The 23492-nt window shown below is 39.2% G+C and overlaps 1 protein-coding gene and 1 long non-coding RNA gene across 2 annotated transcripts; one reads left to right on the forward strand and one right to left on the reverse strand.

Annotated features, from left to right (window-relative positions):
• Positions 1-854: 854 nt before the first annotated feature.
• Positions 855-5970, reverse strand: MSTN (myostatin). Its single transcript, XM_032693952.1, has 3 exons — positions 5597-5970; positions 3396-3769; positions 855-1318 (listed from the first exon to the last, which is right to left on the reverse strand). The coding sequence occupies exons 1-3, from the start codon at positions 5967-5969 to the stop codon at positions 938-940; spliced, it is 1128 nt and encodes a 375-aa protein (XP_032549843.1). The 5' UTR covers position 5970; the 3' UTR covers positions 855-937.
• LOC116789770 lies at positions 912-16912 on the forward strand. Its single transcript, XR_004358150.1, has 3 exons — positions 912-1356; positions 5485-5936; positions 16867-16912. It is a non-coding gene; the product is annotated as an uncharacterized LOC116789770 (long non-coding RNA).
• Positions 16913-23492: the final 6580 nt, after the last annotated feature.

Genomic DNA, 23492 nt, shown 5'->3' on the forward strand with positions numbered 1-23492 from the left:
CTGTAGCAACCAAATATTTGCATTGGTTTACCATAGTGCAAATGGTAATGTTGCAAAGGCAGGTTAAAATGTGGGATTGCAATTTGAATGTTGGACTTCTCTGCTGCCTTCTGTTTTACTACATCTAGAAAACTATTCCTTTTCATTTAAAAAATATCTATTTCTTGCGAATGTTGAGTAGTGTACCTGAGGATAGGGCAAATTCATTATTAAGCCTAAATCCTTTCAGTTGTATAACTATCTTTCTATTTACTCAGCCTGCTTATGTAGCACCATTGCCATTGATTACTAACATACTAATGAGAAAAAGGAATGGAAACACACTAAATACACTATGCCATCCCTAATTTCAGGATTTGTCCATTTATGTGGAATTTCATCTGATACATTTCACAAGTCTGCACTATATATTCAAGTGTTTAAGGATGATTCTGGTGGTATTGTGTAGTGGTGTATATGTTACCAGTATATATTTTCCTGTAAATATGATATTAAGTGAAGCTGTGAAGAAATGAACTTAAAAGCCCACTCCTTCCGTCCTCAGATGAGAAGGAGCTTGCTTTTGGTTACCAACGTGTACTGAAACCTGCATATAAATTTGCATCCAAATAACTGAATATTGATTCCCTCGTAATGTAAGAACTTCCTGCGTTAAATCCGGTGATTTTGATTGTAGCTTTTCTCTTTTGCTGGCTAAAAACCAGCCGTCAGGTAACTCTATAGTCCTTTAGTTCACGTTCTGTAGCTGGTGCTGCACTAAATCTGTACGATAGCCTATCATACAGCACACAGGAGGTCGGCAATGCCTGCTGTATGTAACTTCACAGTTCGAAAGACTGGTGAGGGGATATAACTTTTTTCTTTTCTTTTCTTTTTTTCTTTTTTTTTTTCTTTTTTTTTGGTAGCTTCCACAATTTCTGAGGATCTGACGAGGATCTCATGAGCACCCGCAGCGATCTACAACCATGGCCGGGATCTTGCCGTATATAATTTGTTCTTTCCCGTTGAAGTACAGCATGTTTATGGGGGACATCTTGGTGGGCGTGCAGCAAGGGCCCGCCGAACCTCTGGGGTTTGCTTGGTGTACAAGGTGGGTGTGGGGGTATTTTTGTAAAAACACAAACTCGCATTCTCCGGAGCAGTAATTGGCTTTGTATCTCTTAGGTGCAATAATCCAATCCCACCCGAAAGCTTCAAAATCCACGGTCAGCGGGTAGCGACAACATCGGGATTCTGTGGAGTGCTCGTCACAGTCGAGACCGAAATCTCTGCGGGACCGTTTTGGCGTGTCTGTAACTCTGACCTCTAAAAATGGGTTCTGTGAGGAGAGGACAAGGAATTGGAATCATTACTGAGGTAAACGTAACTTCAGTAAAAACACGCAAATAAATAGTATTTCAGATGCAGGTGTATCAAATTAATATTCTGAAATCAAGTTTGCAAACAAAACTTGGACCTCCTGCAAATGTGTTACACTTATCTCTGCATTTTCCTGCTGTTTCTTTATAAAGAACTTTAAGACGTATTTGTTCCTGAAATCACTGTTATCTCAGTACCAAATCATTTCTGTTACCTGCTGTGGGAACATTTCAGAAATTTAGAGGATGCTGGATTTTTTACATTTAATGCTGGTTTTGTTTGTTTGTTTTAAATTTCATAATGAGAGTTTTAGTGAGTCCTTCTGAAATTCTCTCCATTAAAATCATATTGAATTCAGGCTTTCTGGATATCAAGGAAGGTTTCTTGTTGAGATCACGGTGGACAAAGTTTACTCTTTAATTGCTGGCATGCTTGAATGACTGAATGAATTTGGAGGACCAGCTAATATTTTGACTCCTGGAAGAGTCCTGTGGCCAGCAATGTACTTTTGTCAGATCTCTATGCCACATGCTTCCTACTGGAGGTGTGTTTCCACAGGCACCAACTGAGACTATATGGAAATTGCAACCTTCACAATCACGAGTTTGAAAATTTTCCCAAAGTTCCTCCCTTCCACACAGTGATTCCAACCCCATCTGTTGGTTTGGCACTAACCAGGCCATCCCACGAAGACCATTCCTTAGTGGTACTTAATGGCCCAGCCAACTTTGTTACACAGGTTTCTCTCTTCCAAAATACCTGCCCTTAGAGCTGCAAACTGTGGAGCGGCTGGAGACACTCCTCCCAAAGGTAAATGATATGGGGAGGTAGTTGGTGAGAGGAACATCCCTGTAGCAGGACCTGGAGGAAGGAGAAGAAAAATTTCCTCTCCTGTTATCAGCTGTGCTTTTAACCCTGCTCTGCCACTGAAATGCTTATTTATAGATGATGGTAGCCGTGGGTTACCCACATGTATCATCATTTGAATGGATGGACGTGGTGAGGACATTCCTCATCATGATATCCACCTGACCTCTCTCTAGCGTAGGAGATCCACATCTATACTGGATGTACAATTAAGATATCACAGAGTTTTTCTTTTAAGTTCTTTTTAATTGCATTATACTACTGTGAAGTTAAACATTACACAGCTACATAAATACGGATGCAATGGTCTTAAAGGCCTTTTTCAACCTAAATAGTTTTATATTTCTGTGATCAACAGATTCATCCACTGCTCAGAAGTAAAAGTAAAATAATATTCTTTGTTTTATTCAAAAGGAGAAATTACTTGGTTGTGGTAAGTTTAGGAATTTTTATAGGTTGTAGATGATTAGTGATTTGCAGAAACAAATAGCAAGGAAAATGCTGTAGTGGCACACTTCAGGTTTAGTTTGTTCATCTATACTTAGAAAAAAAACCCACTTAGTTATTTTAGGCTTTCTCATCACTGTTTATTGTATCAAGCAGAATTTATCCATTCAAACATTTCTAAGAGGTGGAATGATGCACTCTACCACATACTGAAAGGTACAGAACTTAACATTATGAAGAAGATCTATTCTCACCTTCAAAAACATATAATTCTTGCTGTTATTAATATAAAATATAAGCATAGAGAGTAGGGAGAAACTGCCTTGCTTTCTTAGCAGTATTGGAGGCATCTTTCTTATCAGTGAAAAAATACAATGAATGTTCTTTTAGCTTTATCTAAAGCAACTGCTTATTAAGCAGTACTTGCTCTCAAATTTGAAAACAATGTTATTTGGTAGTACCATCCACCAGTCATTACCAAAACCTTTTCTAGTTAATGCCTCTCAACATCTCTCTGGAATACTGCAATTTCCCTCAATTTTTTTATATAAGGAAACAGAGGCAGAGGAACACTTGATTTTGGCATGATCAGAGAGCAAAGAATGAAAGAATTGGATATACAGAACTTTTATCTTCCATTCCATAAACAATGCATCCATTTGATCCTTAAAACATTGCTTAAATGCTTTTCAATAAAATGAGACTTTTCTAAACAAACTTACCAATCCATCTTCACCCGGTCCTGGGAAAGTTACAGCAAGATTTCGTCCATTCTCATCAAAAGCTTTTATTTCAATGCCTAAATTGGATTCAGGCTGTTTGAGCCAATTTTGCAACACTGTCTTCACATCAATGCTCTGCCAAATACCGGTGCCTGGATTCATGTCGAGTTTCAAAGATCGAATTCCAGTATATCTTGTACCATCTTTCATGGGTTTAATAAGTCTCAGGATCTGCACAAACACCGTTGTAGGTTTTTGGACTTGCCTCAAGTATATCCACAATTGTGCCTTTACTACTTTGTTATATTGTATTTTAGAGCTAAACTTAAAGAAGCAACATTTTGGTTTTCCCTCCATTTGTACAAGCAAATCAGCTATAAATGAATGGAAAGAACAGATTACTGAACAGGGAACAAGACAAAATGCATAAATAAACCTGTCTAATTTCTTCCAAACTGTAGAGGAAATATTACAATATGTTGTAAAGAGTACCAGTAACAAAGTGGATTTAACTTAATTCATTTTCTATGGTTTACACCCTACAGCAACTTTAATGAATGTCAACAAAATTATTATGCTATCACCTCCCACCTACTCACTTCTGCTAGTCACATCCTGAGGACCTTCATAAAGCATGCAGAAGAGCAACTTTGCATAAGCTGACTCAACACGTGTGTGGTGATCCAGCTATTTCTAATTTACCACATAGCCTCAGTGTGCTGCACAGCATACAGCACTGGGCAAACTGCACAGACACTTAAATTTCGTTTCTCAATGGGAAAAAAATAATGGAGAGGATTAACATGAGGATCATTTTGTTTGCATTTGAAGAATGTTATAGAAAAAGTCATGTGCAGTGCTTCGTTCCTCCTTCCTGTAGCCTATGATGCAGCTGTCATACCTAGTCATGGCAATATCTTTCCATGCCAGGATAAAATGGGTAGCACTAATCCTAAATGGTGCAGGGCTTTGACATTCATAAATCTCATCACTTAAGATACCTGTCTCTTTAGTGCATTTAAAATAGCTCAAGGGCTTTTTATAAGAAGTAGGAAATGAACTCAGAGCAATGAAATACAATGGCTTTTCTTCAGTCACTGTAATTATGTAGCAGTTTGTCTAAAAATAGTTATAAAGGCTTGGACATAATGGGCTGGAATAAAATCGCTGGCAGACCTCAGCTTTGTGATAAGACTGCAGTAGTATAATGCTATTAAATGCTCATCTTATTAATTAATAACTTGAAAAGTTTCACTGAAAGTTACTTTTTCATTGATGAGTATATTTTCAGCTGGTGAGAGCAGCTGATATTATTCCAGTGTGCATAATGTAACGATATCTGTGACTGCTAACATGCCTTATATGTCCTGTCATCTTTTTCCTTTTTGTCATCATATTCATAAGTGTTATTTAAAAAAACAGCTGCCATAGCCAAATACTTTAGCTGATGAAGAACATAAGATACTATAGTATTAGCTGTGCAAAAGATACTTGATAGGAGCCATAGCAGATGTTTAGCACTCAGAAGATAACTCAGAATCTGCTCATTCAGTAAATGCCTTCATTCTTCCTTGGCACAACTACGTGAGCTGATTGCTAGAGCATGGACATTTTTACATTTAAGGCTGTTACACACATATTTGCTTTAAATATATAGTTTTAACTCTGAGGTGGGTGGTGCTAGTTTATGGGGTCAGCAGAGAAGCAAGAATTTAACTCTCTACTTGCAAATGCTATAACATGTTGCAGTTAGGTAGGTCTAGTGCTCTAAGCTACATTTCTGCTGTTTTCTACTGCTTCTAAAATTACTGGCCAGTGAAACCTCCCTCACAAAAAATATAGTTCTCTCATTTGCTGCACTTGTACTTTGTATTTATGATAGGAAATGCCCCGGGTGCTGCAGATAACGAAGTCAACTAAACTGCAGATCTCCCTTTGCTTTCTAAGGCATTGGGCAAATCCAAAGTGCCACAGGGCACACACATTATAAGGAGCCGAAAAGGAACAGTAAAACAAAAGCTCGTAACACAGTCATCTGAACCTGGCTCAAATTCTTTAGAAATAACTCTCTCCTCCCTCCCTCCAGCAGACTTCAGCCAGCAGCCTGTTGGGAGAGCCCGAGGAGGAGTTGTGTGGCTCTACAGCAGGGAGACAACTCTCTCGGAGGAGCAGTGGGAGGCGAAAACAGCAGGGTTACTTACACTCCGTAGGCATTGTGATAATCGTTTCGGTGGTGGCATGATAGTCATCATCTTCCAAAGAGCCATCACTACTGTCATCTCTCTGGACGTCATACTGATCAATCAGTTCCTGTAGTGGAGGAGCCTTGGGTAAAAGTTGCTTAATAACATCCCTGCTAATGTTAGGAGCTTGTTCCAGGCGCAGTTTGCTGAGGATTTGAATTTTTATGGCTTCTATTCTGGAAGATTTTGTATTCTGTCTCCACGTACAAGCATTGCACAGTCCGTCTTTTTCAGCGTTCTCTGTGGGCTGACTACTGTCATCAAGAGCCACCGGATCAACTGAAATCAGCATGAGCAGGTAAATATAAGCATAGAGCACTAGCTTTTGCATGATCTCACATTCAGTGCAGCACTTTTCCCTTCTTTTTTTTTCCCCCCTCCCCCTTTCCCTTCCAGTACTAAACAGATCCGTGAAAGCAAATGCAATCTGAGAGACAGCTTGCCACACTGGTGTACCTTATATATTCCAAGGGGGCTTTTTATACTCCAACTTTGATTAGGCTCGTGTCGTCAAACCCGACGATTGGTTGCTGTCCCAACAATGAATCTGGCTGTCAGAGGGTAAAGCCCTGTCGATCACAAGTCACTAGACAGCATTTAGTTACAGCCAAGGGTGGACTGATTTATCTGGATACTTCGTAGAGGATATGTTCTCTGTATTCTGAAAGGATATATTTCCAAGTATTTTGGGCAGCAGGACTGAAAGACAGCACTGTCATTCTTAAATATTATACCAACTGTATACTTGTACTATGAATTAAAATAGACCTTGCTCTAAAGTTGCTTTAGGCTTCCACCAGTCTTTTTGACTTGAAAGTTTGTTCTATTTAAAAGAAAATCCCAAGTGGTTACTGTTAGCAGGCAGGAAAATAATGCTTTTGAAATGCATTGCAAAGAGTACTAATTTATGTTATTAAACAACTAATACATATTCAACAGTTTCTATTTCAGAAAACCTTAGTGGTTTTTCCTAGGTACTAGTTAAAGCAGTATTGCAGATTTTGTGCATATATGACACTATGCAAATGCCAATCTTATTTGTTTGTCCCTTTAGCATATATCAAAATCCACAGAACAAATCCTCTACTGAATTCACAGTCAGTTATGAAAAATAAGTGTGTCTTGTCTTCATACTGTCATCAGAATCCTGGGCAGTAAATTAGGTATCAAGAGATCTTTAGTAGCAAGGGTATTTTTGAGGAATATCTTTAGCTACTCATTCTAATATTATACAGGAATAGTCCATCTCACTTTTTTCATTATTAGTGAAAGCATTAAAAGACATAACACATTTAAATCTCTACTGTGTACTTATCTTCTTTTTCCAGGTAAGCTTTTCTTTCTCTTCAAAATATTTCTGTATTATGCCAACTTAACTGATATCTTTCTGTACTTTCTTTTGCTTTCTACTACTCAAATACTTAGAATTCTCAAAGTCCTGCTTATATGTTAAGAAATACAGTTTTAATATGCTTTCTGCATAACAGAGATACATCCAGATGTGATTTTATACATATAGGTTCTGGCTTACAGAATCTTAGAACAATGCAGTTCACATTTGATGTGCTGTTAGCAAGAATTATGGAATTCACACGTAGTGGGGAGGTAGGGGAGAGTTACTGGTCAGCACAGGCTGTATGTCACAGGAAACAGAAACCCTGGAAGTGGTATGTATTAGATGTATTTGTATATTTGGAATCTGTGTATTCGAGCAAAGGGAAATTCTGGAATTTCATGCAATATGCCACAGTTTGCTTATCTAAACTAGGACTGAATTGTCAGTTTCTCACTGAGTTTCTCTTCTTTTTCCATTCTCAGCACACCTAAAAATGTATTAAACAAGGTGTTTTGCATGTGTTCATATAGGAAAAATGTTGGGAAAGGTGTGGGACAGACATTCATGTTCTTTTTGTATCACCTCTCCAGGGCATGCAAATTCATTGTATAGCACAGAACTGAGCCTAATATTCAGCTCATGACCAGTGACATAAATCACAACTATTCCACTGAAATTGATTGTCCTGCCCTGGTGTAAATTTGGTGCAAATAATAGATGTATCACTCATACATGCCAAGTATATGGCTTTGGGGTCATATTCATCATCCTGATATTCTGATTTTAGCCAAAATCCACCTCTAAAGCCAGCAGTGTGCTGCCTTAGCTCCTGAGGATTTGCTTTTTACACAGGATACCGATGCAGCTACTCACGACACGAGGTAACATAAATGGGCTTGTGGTTCACTGGAACTAGAAGACAGGATAGATCTGACTTTGCACTGGACACTGCCTGTCATGCCTGTAACATATTTTAAACAGACTCTTAGTGCATGTCAAGTGCTAGAAATATATTTTTATGAGAGATGCACAGGATGATTCACAGTAAGAATCTTTTTGAAAAACACTGACCTGTTGGGGAATATCGGGGAGATTTAAATTGGGGTTGGTTTGTTTACTATCATGACAGTGAATGTCATACTAAAAGTATTTTTATTTTTTTATTTTAAACTAGAATGACTTAACCATGTGGCTATAAAAGGCAATCTCCAATCAAGTAGAAACCCTGACAGGTACCAGGTTTCACACTAGAAACAGTTTAAAACAATGATCCATCAATAAACAGGTGGAAATTACGATGCAGTCATTAATAGGAAAGTAATGAAGTGTTCTGGCAGACAATGGCTGTAAGCCATCTGTGAGGGAGAGGGACAAGAGATGTGCTCAGCAAAGCGATGCCTCCAGCACCGTGACTCCTCTTGGCACGTGCTCTGCAGCCGCACTGGTACCTCGCCTCCTTCTTCTTCAGGGTCTTCCCACTCTGACTGGCTCACTGTGAGCAGGCAGAGCTTCACTGTTCTTTTCCCTGCAATGATTCCATTAATCTGCAAAAAGGGCCCCTTTGCTCCCTGCAGCATTTGTTTGTGACTGTGGGACCAAAGCCCTCTCCTGTAAGCCTGGAGCCCCAGTGAGCTCCAAGCAAGAGCTGAGCTTGCTCTCAACCACCAAGCAGCTGCATTACTTTTTCTCTTCAAAAAGTCTGTGTAAAGAGCAATATTTTTACATTTCCCTCATAAATTTCATTTCATATCCATCTACCCTGAATAACTCTAGGCCGTTAGTAGAATACCTTTCTTTTCATCTTTTGTCGTTGCTGGCTTTTTCTTTTTCTGTGAAATTTCAAGTGTGTGGAAAAGAGCACAAACAATTGATCAGGAGCTATTGAAGGATCAGATTTCTTTGATCATAAAAATATAATGTGTAATTTGGTTTTGTGTCTGACTTTCATTGTAGTGTTTTTGGAAAGTGATGACTGCAGGGATAGATGACAGAGGTGAGAAAAATAAGTGATAAAGTGGCCAGATAAAAGTTGTTCTAAAATTTATTTGGCAAAAATATAATAAAAACAACAACAACAGGAAACTCCAACACATTAGCACCAGCAAAACTAAAGAAGAGTTAAAAATGAAATGCACATTTTACTGAACTTTATGGCATTTTAATATTGTCTTTGGGATTTGTGTCATTCTACCCGTTGTGCCTGCCAATAGTGAATAGTATTCCCAATTCTGACTTTGCAAAGATCATGGCTCAGGCCCCCAAGATCAAGTAATGAAAGAATGTTCTTTTCTAAAGGAAAAAGGCACACGTCTGTCTACCTGGCAACTTCTCCTTTCCCCCCCAGCCTGCACCAGGAGCTTTTGTACTCATGGAAAAACCTTAAAAAAAAAAAAAAAAAAAAAAGAAAAGAAAAGAAAGAAAAAACCCAAACCCACCCCCTACAAATTTGACTGATATAGAGGTTTCAAAAGACACTGTTACTGTGAGTTTTATGGAAAAACAGTGACTGTGCAGAGGAAAAGGAGATTACTAATGCCCTCCCTGAGGAGAAGGCAAACAGAGCCCAACCATTACCCATCCTTTTTGGCAGCCTCTCATCAGCCAATCAGCTTGTGCTCCTCTGGCATCACTCAGCACACTGAGCGCTCTGGACAGTCCACAGCCTGTCATCCTGTGCTGGGCCAGCGACCCAGAAAACACAGATAGGGAGCAGGCTGGGAGTTGAGCTTGTTTTGGGGGTGGACCAAGTGGAAATGGAAGGGAACCAGGACATTTCTGAGAAAAGGGAGAGTTGCAGGAGTATGAAGGAACTGCTTTCCTGGCAGGGAAGGAAAGGGACATGGGTTATAACCCTGCCCAAAATCAGACAACTTCATCCTGCTCTAGGCTAGATTTTCAAACACTTTCTTATAGTCTCCAGGACCAGAAGTTCGCTTTTCTTTATTCTATTGTTTAAGTTAAATGAAATAGTTTGCATAATTTATTCACCTCAAGAAAAAAGATAGGTGTTCTGAAATGCACTGTAAGTCTGTGATTGCTGTTCTCCTTTGATGTCAAGTCCTACCTCTGAACCAGTTGGCTTCTCTCCCTGGTTTGCTTATAAGGAAGAAAGAACATTCCTCCTGAGCTGGTGAGAAGATACTATTTGAGTCACCTTTTCTCTCACTTTTATCAGCATGAAGATTAATTTCTAGAATAGCATATTAAAATGGATAAAAAACTCCATTTTATTTCCTTTTCGACTCATCTCTCTCTTAGCTTCTATAAACTGTGAATAATGTTTGTGACGTTATTTTTGGTTAAATTTAAATTTAAAAAAGCAGATATTAAATATAATTGAGTTAGTGTTTTAAGTGCTTAACTATGATCCCAGCCTTCTTAACTCACCAGGTCCTTGCTCTTAGCCACCTGAATCACAAGATAAATGCATTACTCTGAACCTCAAAGCAGATATAAGGTCATGTATGTAAAACACCTAGGAAGAACTCTTAAAATGACAAAAAGCCTATGAAAACATCATCCCAATCACATGTAAATGCAGCTACTGTAAGGCAAAAGTAAGCACTTTTAAAGTTAAACTTATTACCATGAGGTAAAATATGAAAGCTGTAACTAGTGTGAATTCTTTCTCTGTAACAAATGCCCTGAAAGAGTTTGTCCTTTGCTATGTTCTTTTTTTTTTTTCCTAAAAATGTAGTCATACACAACCTTCTAAACATTGTGCTGAATCAGCTACAGAAAGTCAACTTCATCTCTGTTGATGGTATGAATATTAATTCCTCAAACTTACCAAAAAAGAAATCCATTCATCTTGGTTTTCCCATTTCTGAGTTGTAGGTATCTTATTTCACACAGGAGAAGAGCACACATGGTGCAGGGTATGGATGCCTTGGTACACTGGCATCTGTGGGGGGTGTGCTGCAGCTTCTTCTCAACTCCTGCTGTCAGGTCATTTTGCCTGAAAAATCATGATATTCAGCAATTTGGGATTTTAAGTGGTCTTCCCCCAAGGCGTACTTGAGTTTGAGTACCAAGACAAAGTGTCACTCTGTCTGGCAGGTGATTTCCTCCACTCAGGAGCTGTGGGAGACACTAGTGAGTTCTGCCTGCTAAGGTGTGTCTCACAAGCCATAATATGTAATAGTGTAATGGATAAAATAGGAAAAACAGGTAAAACTGGTGGCTAAAGGCTGCCGTGGCCATTTCAGCCTGTGATGCACCTCCCAGCTTGCCTAAAAGATGCTGCTGAACATGGGCTTTGGGGAAGTCATATGGAGTTACCTTCAGCTTCTGGCCATCTACTTCCCTCCAACAGCTTTTGTTGTGCATAACTGTACCTGTGGAGTGGGCCAAAAATGCCCTGTTGCTTTTTTCTTTTCTGTGTGTTCCAGTACATGTTGCTCCAGAACCAACCAGATACACCAGTGGAAATGAACTCTGTGAGCAGATAGGGAAGCATATTAGGCTCATTAAAAACGTTTAAGGAAGGATGCAGTTATAGTGAAAGCTTCCAGCTTTTTCTGAGTTCTTTTGTATTCAGGATTTTGTTCTGCAGCCTTTGCTGTGGTGTCTCTATATCTTATAATAAATCTTATAAAAGAGCCCTGTTAAATACCTACTTAGTTCTAAGTAGTAGTTCTTAGCTCTTGTTAAAGGATGCTATTTTTTCTTTACAGTTTTAGCTTTTATGCTTTTACCAAAAATTCCTGACATTCATCCTGACTTTCATCTTCAATGTCTTTTAAAATAGCTGTGTCAGCTGCATCTCTGATGGGAAACCTTGAATTCCTCTAAGGAGTTGTTACAATGCTTGGAGAGGTTTCACTTGTGCATTTGCAGAAAGTGCTTGAAACACCAAAAGAATTCATCTCCAGCTATGAGAATACTTGTATTTTCTCCAAGACACAGCTCTTCAAAGGGGATTTTTGCCCCAGGAGGTCAGTGATTTTATATGAGTGGCCTGTCCTCTGCTGGGTTGTTCTGGAATGGCATCTGCTGGGAAGGGAGTGCCACTGCTCTTTTTCTTTTCTTTTACTCTTCCTGCTTCTCTTTCCTTCCTTTTTTTTTTTTTTTAATACATAACAGGTTAAGAGTTAGTAGATGTTCCTGAAAGAATAGGGAAATGCAGCTTTGCAAACTGCAGTAAATTTGACTCATTTAATCTCCCCCAGTGCCATGGACTGAATTAATCAACTTTTTTGATCAGGAGATAGCTATAAATGGGATAGATTTCGCTCCTCCTATCAAACTATCCTTTTGATGTCCTCCCTATGGCCCTGTGGTTTTTCCTCTACTGAATACACAGGCTGAGTGGGAACAGCCTGTAACACCTGATACCCGCTTATCTATAAGTGATAAGCAGAATCACAGCAGTACAGTGATATACAGAGGTAAGAATAACTTTTTTTCCCCTCTTCCACTCACATAGGTGCCCATCAGGTCCATTGCCTCCCCTCTGGTAGGGCTGTCTATTACCTGGTGTAGGAAGTTATCCTCCGTGCACTCCAGGAGTCTCCTGGATTGCCTCCAGCTCACTGTGCTGCTTTCCCAGCAGATGTCGAGGTGGCAGAAGCCTCTCAGCAGGACAGGAGTCTGTGAGTGCAATGCCTTCTGTAGCTGGAGCAAGAGGGCTTCGTCAATGGGCTCACCTTCATCGGGTCCGTAGTAGGCACCAACCACGAGGTCCCTTGGCTTGGTCTCTGATTCTTACCCTTAAGCTTTCAACCTGCTCGTGGCTATTTTTTAGACAGCTCTTCACACTCTACCCATCTCCTGATGTAGAGGGCAACCCCCTGGCCTCTCCTTCCTTGTTTATCTCTTCTCTGCAGCTATCAATAGCTGTACCCCAGTGGTGTCATTCGTCCCACCCAGTTTCAGTCAGGTCAAGCAGATCACAGCTTTCCAGCAGCACAGCAGCTTCCAGCTCCTCTGGTGTAGAGGCACCTCACCTGGGCTGTCTGAAGTATTTCACTGGTGTTTCCCTCATGGCTCCAATTCCTCAGGAGCCCCTGGCTCATCTCTGTAAGATTTCAAGTGTGCTCTGGCATAGCCAGTGTGTCTTGGAGCCACCGGCTGAGGGCCCTCACTTGCATCCTGTCCCTCTGACCTTGGTGGGTTGTCTCACAGCTTGTCACAGGCAATCCTGATATTATCCCCTCTCCCTTCAACTCTAGTTTAAAGCTCTGTCAATCAGCCCTGCTGGCTCATGAGTAAGGACCATCTTCCTCCTTCGAGAAAGGTGAATTCCATCTGATGCCAGCAATAAGATGAAATTATGGGGCAGCTTCTCCTTTCCTTTCTGCCCTCTGCTGATCTATGGTCAGCTTTAGACAGGTTAATTTGAGGCAAGTGATTCTATGATTGAATGAGAAGTGGTGGCAACATTCTCAAAGAAATCAAAGAACAGCATTCAGATCTGCAGTCATACAAGAAGGCCTTTGAATCTGGCATATTCATCAGCAAAGGAGTTTTTTCATTTACAGCTTAGAGCTCGGCTACCTGCTTTAATCCTGGTGTTAAAAATGCTGGTAATGTAAATTTTCAATAACCCCATAGAGGAAAAAAAATAATCAGCTAATTTTTTATGATGAAATATAACACATTAAACCTTTCTAAGTCATTCAGTGTCATAAATGTGTAATGACAAAAAGCAGGCGCAAAAGGCCGCAGCTTCTGAGGAAGCTCCTTCGTTTAAAGTAAGACTCCAAAAGTCAGGTGTTATCTGTGAAAAACCCTGTACAAAACAATGCAGAGACAGGAAATCATATTATCTGCTTTAGGGTTTTAGAAGAAAAAAGCACAGATCTGAGACTGAATAAAACTTCTTGATGTATTTGATTCTCATTTGGAAGAAAAGAACATAAATGCTAAGTTCTGTAATAGGTACCTTTGGAGGGTTTTCGCATAATTAGTGCAATTGTTTAAAGGTTTTGAGGCATCCAAGGGAAGAAGAAACTCAGATTTTACTCCCTTTCCTTTATTTATATCTTTCCTTATGTGTTGTTTGCTCCCTGTTGATGTAGTAAAGATGTTTCCTATTTATGAGCTCCATTATGAAGCATCCTGAAGAAAAGCTGCCTATACTGACTAAAAGATTAGCTTTAGTGCCCTTTCCTGTTGGGAATTGTCTCTGGCTCCTACAGCAGACACTTCCAATTCCTTACAGTTTAAAGGCTGATACTTTAAAAATTTACAAGTTTGCTTGGGACTTGCAAGTTTTCCTCTCCCATCAGTCTGCTGGTTCCCAGCATTAGCCAACTGGTTGATGAGAAACAAGGATAAACCACAAAGGAATTGACTATTTGGGGGGGGGGGGGTTTCCTTCAGTAACAGGTTTTCAAGCCCCCTCTCTCATTCTGCAGAGATATAAAACTACTTAGGAATTAACTCTTCACAGTCTTGCAGCAAATAGCCTGACTATCACTGTATCCATGGATATATGCCCTACACTCATGGAAATGATGTAAAGATTTCATACTCTCTATTGACTATGCAAATAATTGAAAGAATGCTTAAAAAACAGAATTCACACAATGACTCTGAAGTATTACAGAGTTTAGTTTTAAGATGTCCTAGCACAGATCCACCTACAATAGGCATACTCTTATTACTGAAGGCTGGTGAATGGCTTTTAGTGAGTAGACCTGGAAGAGTTAATAGAAAAAATATGCCATGGATACCCAGAATAATAGAAACAGAATTACTTGTTTGCTACTGATTTTGTGATAACTACACAGAGCTTTTTTTAAGTCAAGTGAACTTTGTACCAGGATATTTTCAGTACACAAATCTGAGATACTTCAAGCAGTAGTTCACAACTGCTTCTGAAATTTTAAGAAGTAAAGAAAAAACTCATGCTGCATACAAAAGCTGAGGTTATGACCAATTAAAAATATAATAATCTGACCAAACTTTAGGGCTTTGTAGTGCATGTTGATTAAAAGAGATGGATAGTACAATTAGGAAAGCAATGCAAAATGGAAATAAAATTGACTGCTTCAAATTACCTTTTTATACTTCCTACAGTTTACCAAAGTAGCTCAACATTAAGAAATTGAAGCATTTTGTCATTTTGTCCAAAGCCTCTAGAACAAAGGAAAACTAATTGTTAACTGTTGAATTGTACAATTGACTGCTTTGCTAATTCTAAACTTGAATTGATGTATCTAATGATTTATATTAATAACTCTGAGAAAGCAGTGTGGTAAAATTTTAATATCCCAATAATAACTTGGTAGAGAGAAATTACTTCAATAAATCCTAAACTGTGTTCAAAATTACTGTGTTTGTATATATGTAGTTATGGGGAAGGGAGATGTGCACACAAACACACAGACACATATATATGCATATATATATATATGTTTTAATTAGACATTTAACGAGATGAGAGGTTTTCTGCTCAAAAGCTTGCTCATTGTTGCTTACAATTCGTTTGAGAAATGTGATTGCCTTTCTGTATAAACCTTTCCTCATGTCAGTCAATCAGGCATTAGCTGGGGGACCATAATGTCAGTAAATATTTCCCACAATTGTGCCACATGACGAATGGTATATGTTTCTTACAAGAAATACGTTTCTTACAAGAAGTAGGGCAGGGGATGGATGAGGAGCTGGAACCAGCTTGCCCAAATGCACTGACACTGCCTCATCTCAGCTGGTGTTGAAGGCTGTTTGGAGACATGGCTAAAGAACTGAATTGGTTTTGTCTTACTGGTTCATGTGCCTCCCACAGCAAAGGGGAAATATCCATCACAGTTTGCATCCAGATACTCTGCTCACAAATTTCCATGGCAGCCGCAGTAGCCATTATAAAATGTTGTGGGTTTGGTTTGGCTTTTTCCTGGAAAACCTCTTTTGGCATTCTACAAATGATCAGAGTAAGAGCGGGTGTTTTAGTAGAGAACCACAATAAAACACAAGTCTGGCTAAGGATCAGTAATCAACAAGAAAGCTGGTGGGGCTCGGGGCAGTTCTTGTGGGTGACTGAGGAGGCACATACCTCCAGAGCAGGCTTGGCATCCATATGACAAAACCCTTCATGAGCCAGGAATTCAGGTTGCTTTCATTAGAATTCAAACAAGCCTGTAAGCTTTCTCTGCTTTTTAAAAAGATGTCATGCAAATATCTTTTCAATATCTTGCTGCTGACCCTCAGGGCTAAATTCTTGGATCTGGTTTAGCCATTTAGTGTCTTAAGCAATAACATTCAGTTTATTATATTTCTGTGCTTACTAACAACTAGTGCCATAATATTTATGGGCATCTTTTTCATCAGATTCACATAGCTTTACCCAGAGGTGTGAAGAGAAACATGGCTACAGGGAGTGCAAACTGCTCCTTGAACTGCTGTTCCCTCTTTTATCTGTCCATTCTTGCTTCTGTTTTTCACTAGTGTGTTTTGCTTTCCAGTGGAACTCTCTTTAAGCTGCGTGTTCTATCAAATAGGTGCTTTTCTGTTTAATTAATAATCAACTCATTTTTGTTGAGGCTGTGAAATCAGAGAACTAGGTCCTTTAGATCTGCTATAAAATTCCCTTTCTTTACCAAAATCATGGGTACTAGGAAATTGTACAATCCCCAAGAAATCTCAGCAAGCCTGCAAAACAATCTACCACCTCACAGCTCTTTAACTGGAGCTCTACTAAGCACTGGCTTCAGTGTCAAAGCATGAGATCAAAAATTTTAACCACTATGGAATGTCTTTCATTTGCATTCCCTTATATGGTCTACTATACTTTTTTTTATTTTTATGAGAAATCAGCAATTTCTCATTTGCTTCTTCTGTTCCATGCATAACTTTAGATAACTTATCATATTCTTTCTTTTCTATAGTAAATAGCTCTGCTTTTTCAGTTCTTCAGCCCTGTACCATTTTTGTTTCCCTTCTCTAGGGCTACTTTGTGAGGAGTTCCTTTCTCTGAAGATGGAATAAACAACAATATTCTGCAGATGTCTACAATATTTCAGGCAAGGCAATATATTGATTATACAGCTGTAGATAAACTACAGTTGTCTTATATTTACTCATGCTCACATGGGTATGTGGAATTTACAAAAACACCTGCACATTGGAGAGAAGTTTTTAATTCAGCTGTTCACAGTGGCATTCTCTTTGAATAGTAACAGTTTTTTTTAAAGAATAAGAAACATAAAACCATGTAAGCTTTGCAGGTGATTCAGTTGTTCCTCCTGGCTGACTGTGTGTTCAGTACTCCCAGCTGAACAGTTTGCTCTACACGTCTGTCTGACTGGAAGGCAGAATAAAAGCATTTTTCTCAAAGCATTTCCAGTTTAGCTATGGCCAAACCTCAGGAGAACTGTGGTTCTTAAAAGCAATACCAAATTATTTCACTTTGGGGGGTCCTGGCTGCTTCTGTGACCTGGCAGTTTCTTACATCTCAAAAGAAATTTGCACAGGTTAAATTTGCCTAAACAATGCATTATGAAGATTTTTTTAAATCGTGTAATAGTTTTAAATACTGCAGTTGAGTTTAAATGGGCTGATAATTAGAATACTAAATCCTTTCATCAATGACATCTCTCAAATGTAATTTAACAGTGGATAAGATCCCAAAGTTTCTCAATGGTGAGATTGTACCACAGAAGCTTTGATTCTCTATATTAGTTCTTAAATCTACCTTTCCTTACAGGGTGAAAGAAAAGTCTGACATTATCTTTACTGCTACCCAGTGGTGTAGCACACACCTGGTGTATACACCACTACCTGAGATATTGCCTGCTGCATGCTCAGCCTTCAGGAACTAAGCTAGAATAAATTTATTTTCCATCTCCTATATGCATGAATGTAGGAGCAGCATAAGTATATTTAAAGCTAAAGAGGAAAAAAAAAGTGGTTTGCAACTTAAATAAACAGAATTTTTTCACTTTGCTGACATTCAGTGACAACTTTCAGAAGTGTCTGAAAACGTTCCAAAATGTCCTTTCCTGGCTGTAGCACTGAGTCTGTGGGATCTTGATTTTGGGGTGAGGGTGGGGTATGGATACTATTGCAGTGTGATAGCATCACCATCAATGTGCCTATGTAAACATTTCTAACACCATCAAATCCACTGTGGAGGGGAGCACAAAATCTTGCCTCTACTTTTCTTCTCAGAATGAGAAGCTGTATCAAAATCCAAAGAGATGCAAATGTTTTTTTACTACATTCTTTATTCATGCCTATAATACTGACAGAGTCAAGCACAGAGATTTTATAGCATAAAGTGGCTTTCTTCTTTCAAAGGATGAAATAACAATGCTAAATTTGAAGTATAATAATGATTCAGAAAAGCCACAGTGCTGGTTGTAGAGATCAAATCTCGTGTGCAATTCTGATCTTTAACAAGCACATACACAAAGCCATGAGCAAATACTATTTAAACCTGGCAAAATATCACTGAAGACATAATATTCCAAAGGCAGTGGTATCAAAACCCTTTGAAACTGAATTAAAAGATCATATGGACTTACAAAGGCTGTGTGGATCAGGCCCCAAGAGAAGTCAACTCTTCACTGTAAGTTCCAGTGGCCTTTGACCTTTTGCATTAAGCAGGAGCTTCTTCCAAAAATAATTTCCTGAATGCAAATGATCTGTTATAGCATTTATTACTTGGGGTATAATGTTCGAAGCAGGAGTGACCCTTAAATTAGTTGACGAACACATATGAAACTTGCAACTTCTAATAATAGTGAGGCAAGTCTCCCATATGTTGTTATAAATTTCAGTCCAAGATGATTAACGTGGCTCACAGGCTACTCTTGTAAGATGATAGAAGAGATATTTTTGCTGCTTCTCCTGAGTGGGGGCTAGTGTTTCAAATTATTTCCAAACAAGCTTCTTCCAAGTGAGAGATGGTTCTCATTTTTTTGTCACCTTAATAAAAAGGTGATGAACGCTCTCTTCTTAACTGTGTCCTTATATGAACATCAAACAAATATCATGACAGTATGATATGATAACTGTGTGTGCTATTCATAAAATAATATGTTATATTCACAAATAGAAGTCTTTAATTTATTGTAGCTGTCATGTTTGAAATAGAGTGCTTGTTTTGTGAGTGTGCAGGGAATCTCAGAAGTAAATTCAACAGATACATCTTCATTCAAAGTTATTTTTACTTATAGTAGGTCTCTATCTAGTGTATTTTAAATCAATTCTGTCCAAAGACTTAAACAAAAAATCTTATTAACTTCTTTATTAATTAAAATCAAGCTGGTAGTAAATTGGGCAGCGAGTTGTTCACAGCCATAAACAAGAGGTAGTGGCCTAGGATCTTTCTTTTGGTATAGAAAAATGTGACTGATGAAGCTCAAAGGATCAGTTCAGGCACTGAAGAAAGGTTATTTGGTTTCAGAATCTTAAAACTTGGGTCGTGGCTCTAGTGAAATAATTGTTAATTCTGTCATGCAAATGCGAATTACTCTCTTCATTATATGAAATCTTGCTCTGTGAAGTGACTATGACAAACTGAAGGGGCAGTTCTCTGGTTCTACTCTCTAAGTTGCTTGGGTGATCTTGGACAAATCAATGTTTCCAACCAGACACCAACAGCAGTGGGAGGACTAATTGTTCAACAGAGACCTCATTCCTTCTCCCACTCCCAGCAACTCTGCCCGCCTGGTTGTTGGCCATGCCTGCACCCACAAAGCCACTTAGCTCTGCTAAGGCACCAGAGCCAACTCCAAGGGAGGTGACACATCCCTGCTGTCACTGCAACACAGAGCCATATGGCACAGAATAATTACACATGTCCAGTGCAACACCCCGGGTTGTGCAGAGCCAGCTCTATTCGCTCTGTGCCGCCTTTGATTGCGCACACACGTTGAGCCTACACGTTTTCCAAACTTCCACACCTGTTCCCCCTCATTGTCCCTCCTTTCCCCACTGTTGAAAGGTAAATCTAGTTGTCCACTTGGAGGATAGTTGTGACAACAGAATGCATGGATTCCAAGAGACTGCCCTGATGAGCCCCTGTATGTGTGCAGGCAGATGAGTAAGGAGGTGGCAAATGATACAGGTTGAAGGCATTAAGCAGTTATTTATTTACTGGTAGTATGTGATGCTGTTCATAGATGAGATAGATAAAACCACTGAATATTCTTGTTTGGCTGAAACTATTCATCCTGATTCATCCTCTCTGATTCAGAAGAACTGAGGCCTGAAATGCCTGTCTGTCTGTGGGTACTGTTGATGCTGGCTGAAAAGAATTTGTCAGACCGCGTGTGTTTTTGAGCTCTTGGCTGTGCCACTGAACTCCTTTAGTTCAATAAATGCAGGCTTGTTTTGAAGCTAAGTGACACAAGTTTTGCTGTGGAAACTGCATCCAGTTGTTGGCCTCTCATCACAGAGCCTGTATTTGAGTAAATTTTTCCAGCTAGTCAGAGGTCATGCCATGTACAAGTAGGATCTTGAACTCCGAACTGTGCGAGATGAACAATATTTAATTCAGACGTCAAAAAGCAGACTTCTGACTTGAGGGCAAGGGGAGGAAAGAACAGCTAGAAAGAGAGTGAGAAGAAATTCACATTAGTAGGAATTAAGTTCCAGTATTAAGCTGTAGGGTTGTTGGCAGATCACCTGTCATAGGATGGCCTTCCTGGATTTTTTGTTGTTGTTGTTGTTGTCCATTTGTCTCTCAGAGGTTATACTACCTTTCTTCTATTAACTACTTTATCAAAACATAACCATATAACATCATACTGAAACTCCCTTCAAGACACCTCTCAGGTTTATTAGCTATTGGATCATAATTTTGTACTCTAATAATCTGCTCTGTGTATGTGTATACATATCTATGTCTGTGTGTATCTGTCCTTGTCAAAACTTGGGACTCTATCCCAAACAGAAACGATACAGGATGTCTGATGCTTCATAGTCCTCTACAGCAGCCAAAGGCTAATCCAGAGTGGTTTAATTCTTACATACTAGTTTATGACATTTTCTTATGTACATTTCTGCTTGGAAACAAGGACAGCATCAGTTAACACTGACCAAGATGTACTCTTTCGTAAGCCAGAGCTTACTGGAAGATGGATGGAAATTGGACCTACCACCATCAAACTTCCAGTAATGGATATTGTAGCTTTGGGATTTTTTTGGCAGGCTTCTATAAACATGTTTTTTGCTTTAGATCCCAGTTTTCTTGCAGTCTAAACCTTGTTTGTCTTTGCCTAACCCAATGCTCAGGCATCCCCTCTCAGTGCCTATTGGCAGTACACTTCAGGATATTTGTTTTTGCTCTAGCATCTGACTTGCCCCAAGCTCCAGCCCTCACTTAGCAGCCTCTCCCAGCCCCAGACCTACAAGTGCACCCACCACCTGTCAAAGGTGAACACTCTCTCTCGATCAACGCTGATCACTAAAACCAAGGTATTAATCCTGGTGATACTCTGTCCCAAAACTTACTCCACAAACCCTCTACTGGTTCAAATCATATGCTAGTGACATGCCAGCTCAATTTTTATCTTTTTTAGCAGTAGATCATAGGTGTCAGTAGGTTGTTTAGAGTCATGAATATTATCGGATCAAATACTTTGAGTCTTTTTACTCATAAAGATTTTTCTACATGTGCTCAGAAATAGTTTTTCTACAAAGTCCCACCTTAATGAAATAAATGTGTAGCAAGCTTATGCCATCTAACTCCATTTTCCAACTGAAATATTCTTTTCAATGCTATATTTAAGGTAGGAATTGATACAATAAAATTAACTAGAAATAGGGGAAAATAAGACTTGAAAGTAGAACTCTAGTCCAAAAAGGCTCCTGAAACACAGTCCCATGCTCTCTCAGTATACACTCACTGTTACACAGACCATCCATAACTAACATTTATTTCAGTGGAATTTTTCTGCAATGTTGATGATGTCCTCAAGACAGTTTTGTCCCTCAGGATAAAGTACTTGTTTAATGTTAAAAGTTATTTTTCTTCTCTTGAAATCAAATTGCAAAGTCATGGGTATCAGGGTCTATCTACAGAATGAATGAAATTCATTATTTTCTTCCTTGCTATTATGTGGTCACAGATAATATTTCTATTTATGACCTCCAAAAAAGGTTATTGCATCTTGCTGTTTGATCTATATATTGTCATAAATTTCACTGTGTACTAGAGTTCTGATTTGAAGATGGTGCAGCTCAAAATCTCATGATACAGTGGACAGTATGTCTAATATTGAATGGTATCTCAGATAAAATAATTAGATCATTTGTGTGTTGAATAATGTCTATGGGTATCAAAATATTTATTATTTGAGGTAACCATGATGACATTATTGGTAAATTTGGCTCTTCTGAACATTAATTTCAAATTTATCTTCTCATTTCAGTGACAGCTGAAGTAATTTTGTGACTTTATAAAAGAATTTATTTGCCATTTGTGCTGCAAAAACTGATGTTGGTGTATGAGAAAAAGTACAGAGGGCTTGATCTCAGCCAGCAAGGCAATTTAGGGAAATGGAATTCTTCAGCAGCAGGAACAGCTCTGGTTCAGTCACCCATAAATCTCCTCAAGGGATGTGTATCCTCGGCATTTGTATCCTTCAGTCCCCTGTCTTTGCTTTAATGTAGCCTCTGAGGGAGTCACTACCCCAGCTTCCTTCTAAGGCATCTTCTGGCTCATTTCCTATTTGAAAATCCATTTGCTTTGTGCTCCAAGGGAGCCAGTGTTATTGCTCACCTCATTAGTGCCCTGACCAGTTCAGACTGCAGCGCAGGGAGAGGCTTTGGTGGTCTCTCCGTGGGCTGCCTGTAATCTCTCTAAAGTGAGGGGGATGCATGCCTGCCCTCAAGGAAGATTGAAAGAAATGGGCCAGGCTCTTAAAATAGCAAGAGCCATTACTGTTGGCAACAGAAGTTCACCCTATCACATGTTAGTACTGGTTTACTTCTGAAAGTGAAAAAAATGATCTTATAGAGAGAGGTGGTCTGGGGAGTTCCTACAGGTGCTAGGAAAAACTCTCCATTTCACACCCATTCTTAGCCTTGTCCATACAAACACATGAAGGGCACATTTCAGGGAACATATTAGTTTTTAGGGGCAGGATGATTTACTCTGAACAAAGCTGGGATGAAATAAGAGGGTGGGTTAAGCCCAGTCAACAGCCAAACACCCTCATGACTGCTCATGCCCTCCTGTCTCCTGCTAGGTCTGGAGAAGGTAGGAGGAGGGAGAGAAGACTTGTAGGTGGAGATGAAGACAGGTGAAGCCAAAGCTAAGTGTGAAAGCAAGGCAGGGGAGGATAAGAAGGGAGAACTTTTTGCTCATAATGATGTTGATCTCAGTGTGAAAATTTGAAGGTACAGATGTTGGCACAATATTTCTCTGAAACACATGACTTCTCCCTATGAAGTACATTAATGTCCACAGATGTTACAAGAGCAGGAGGGGAGCAGGGTCTTAGTGTCCCTGCTCTGCAAATCCGCAGGCTCATCTGCAGTGATGTCCGCCTTTATCTCTGCTGGGAGGCAATTTCATGTTCAATAATTAATTTTAGTATTTTTTTTTTTTTTGAGTGGGAA

Source organism: Chiroxiphia lanceolata, chromosome 7, assembly GCF_009829145.1.
Source record: "Chiroxiphia lanceolata isolate bChiLan1 chromosome 7, bChiLan1.pri, whole genome shotgun sequence".
Classification (NCBI taxonomy): domain Eukaryota; kingdom Metazoa; phylum Chordata; class Aves; order Passeriformes; family Pipridae; genus Chiroxiphia; species Chiroxiphia lanceolata.

What these genes read in the sequence shown, in the direction of transcription:
- MSTN (XM_032693952.1), bottom strand. Translation starts at nt 5,969, where the DNA reads ATGCAAAAGCTAGTGCTCTATGCTTATATTTACCTGCTCATGCTGATT. An exon ending in TATCACAATGCCTACGGAGT is followed by an intron (nt 3,770 to 5,596) that starts GTAAGTAACCCT and finishes ATTCATTTATAG; the next exon opens with CTGATTTGCTTGTACAAATG. An exon ending in GACCGGGTGAAGATGGATTG is followed by an intron (nt 1,319 to 3,395) that starts GTAAGTTTGTTT and finishes CTCTCCTCACAG; the next exon opens with AACCCATTTTTAGAGGTCAG.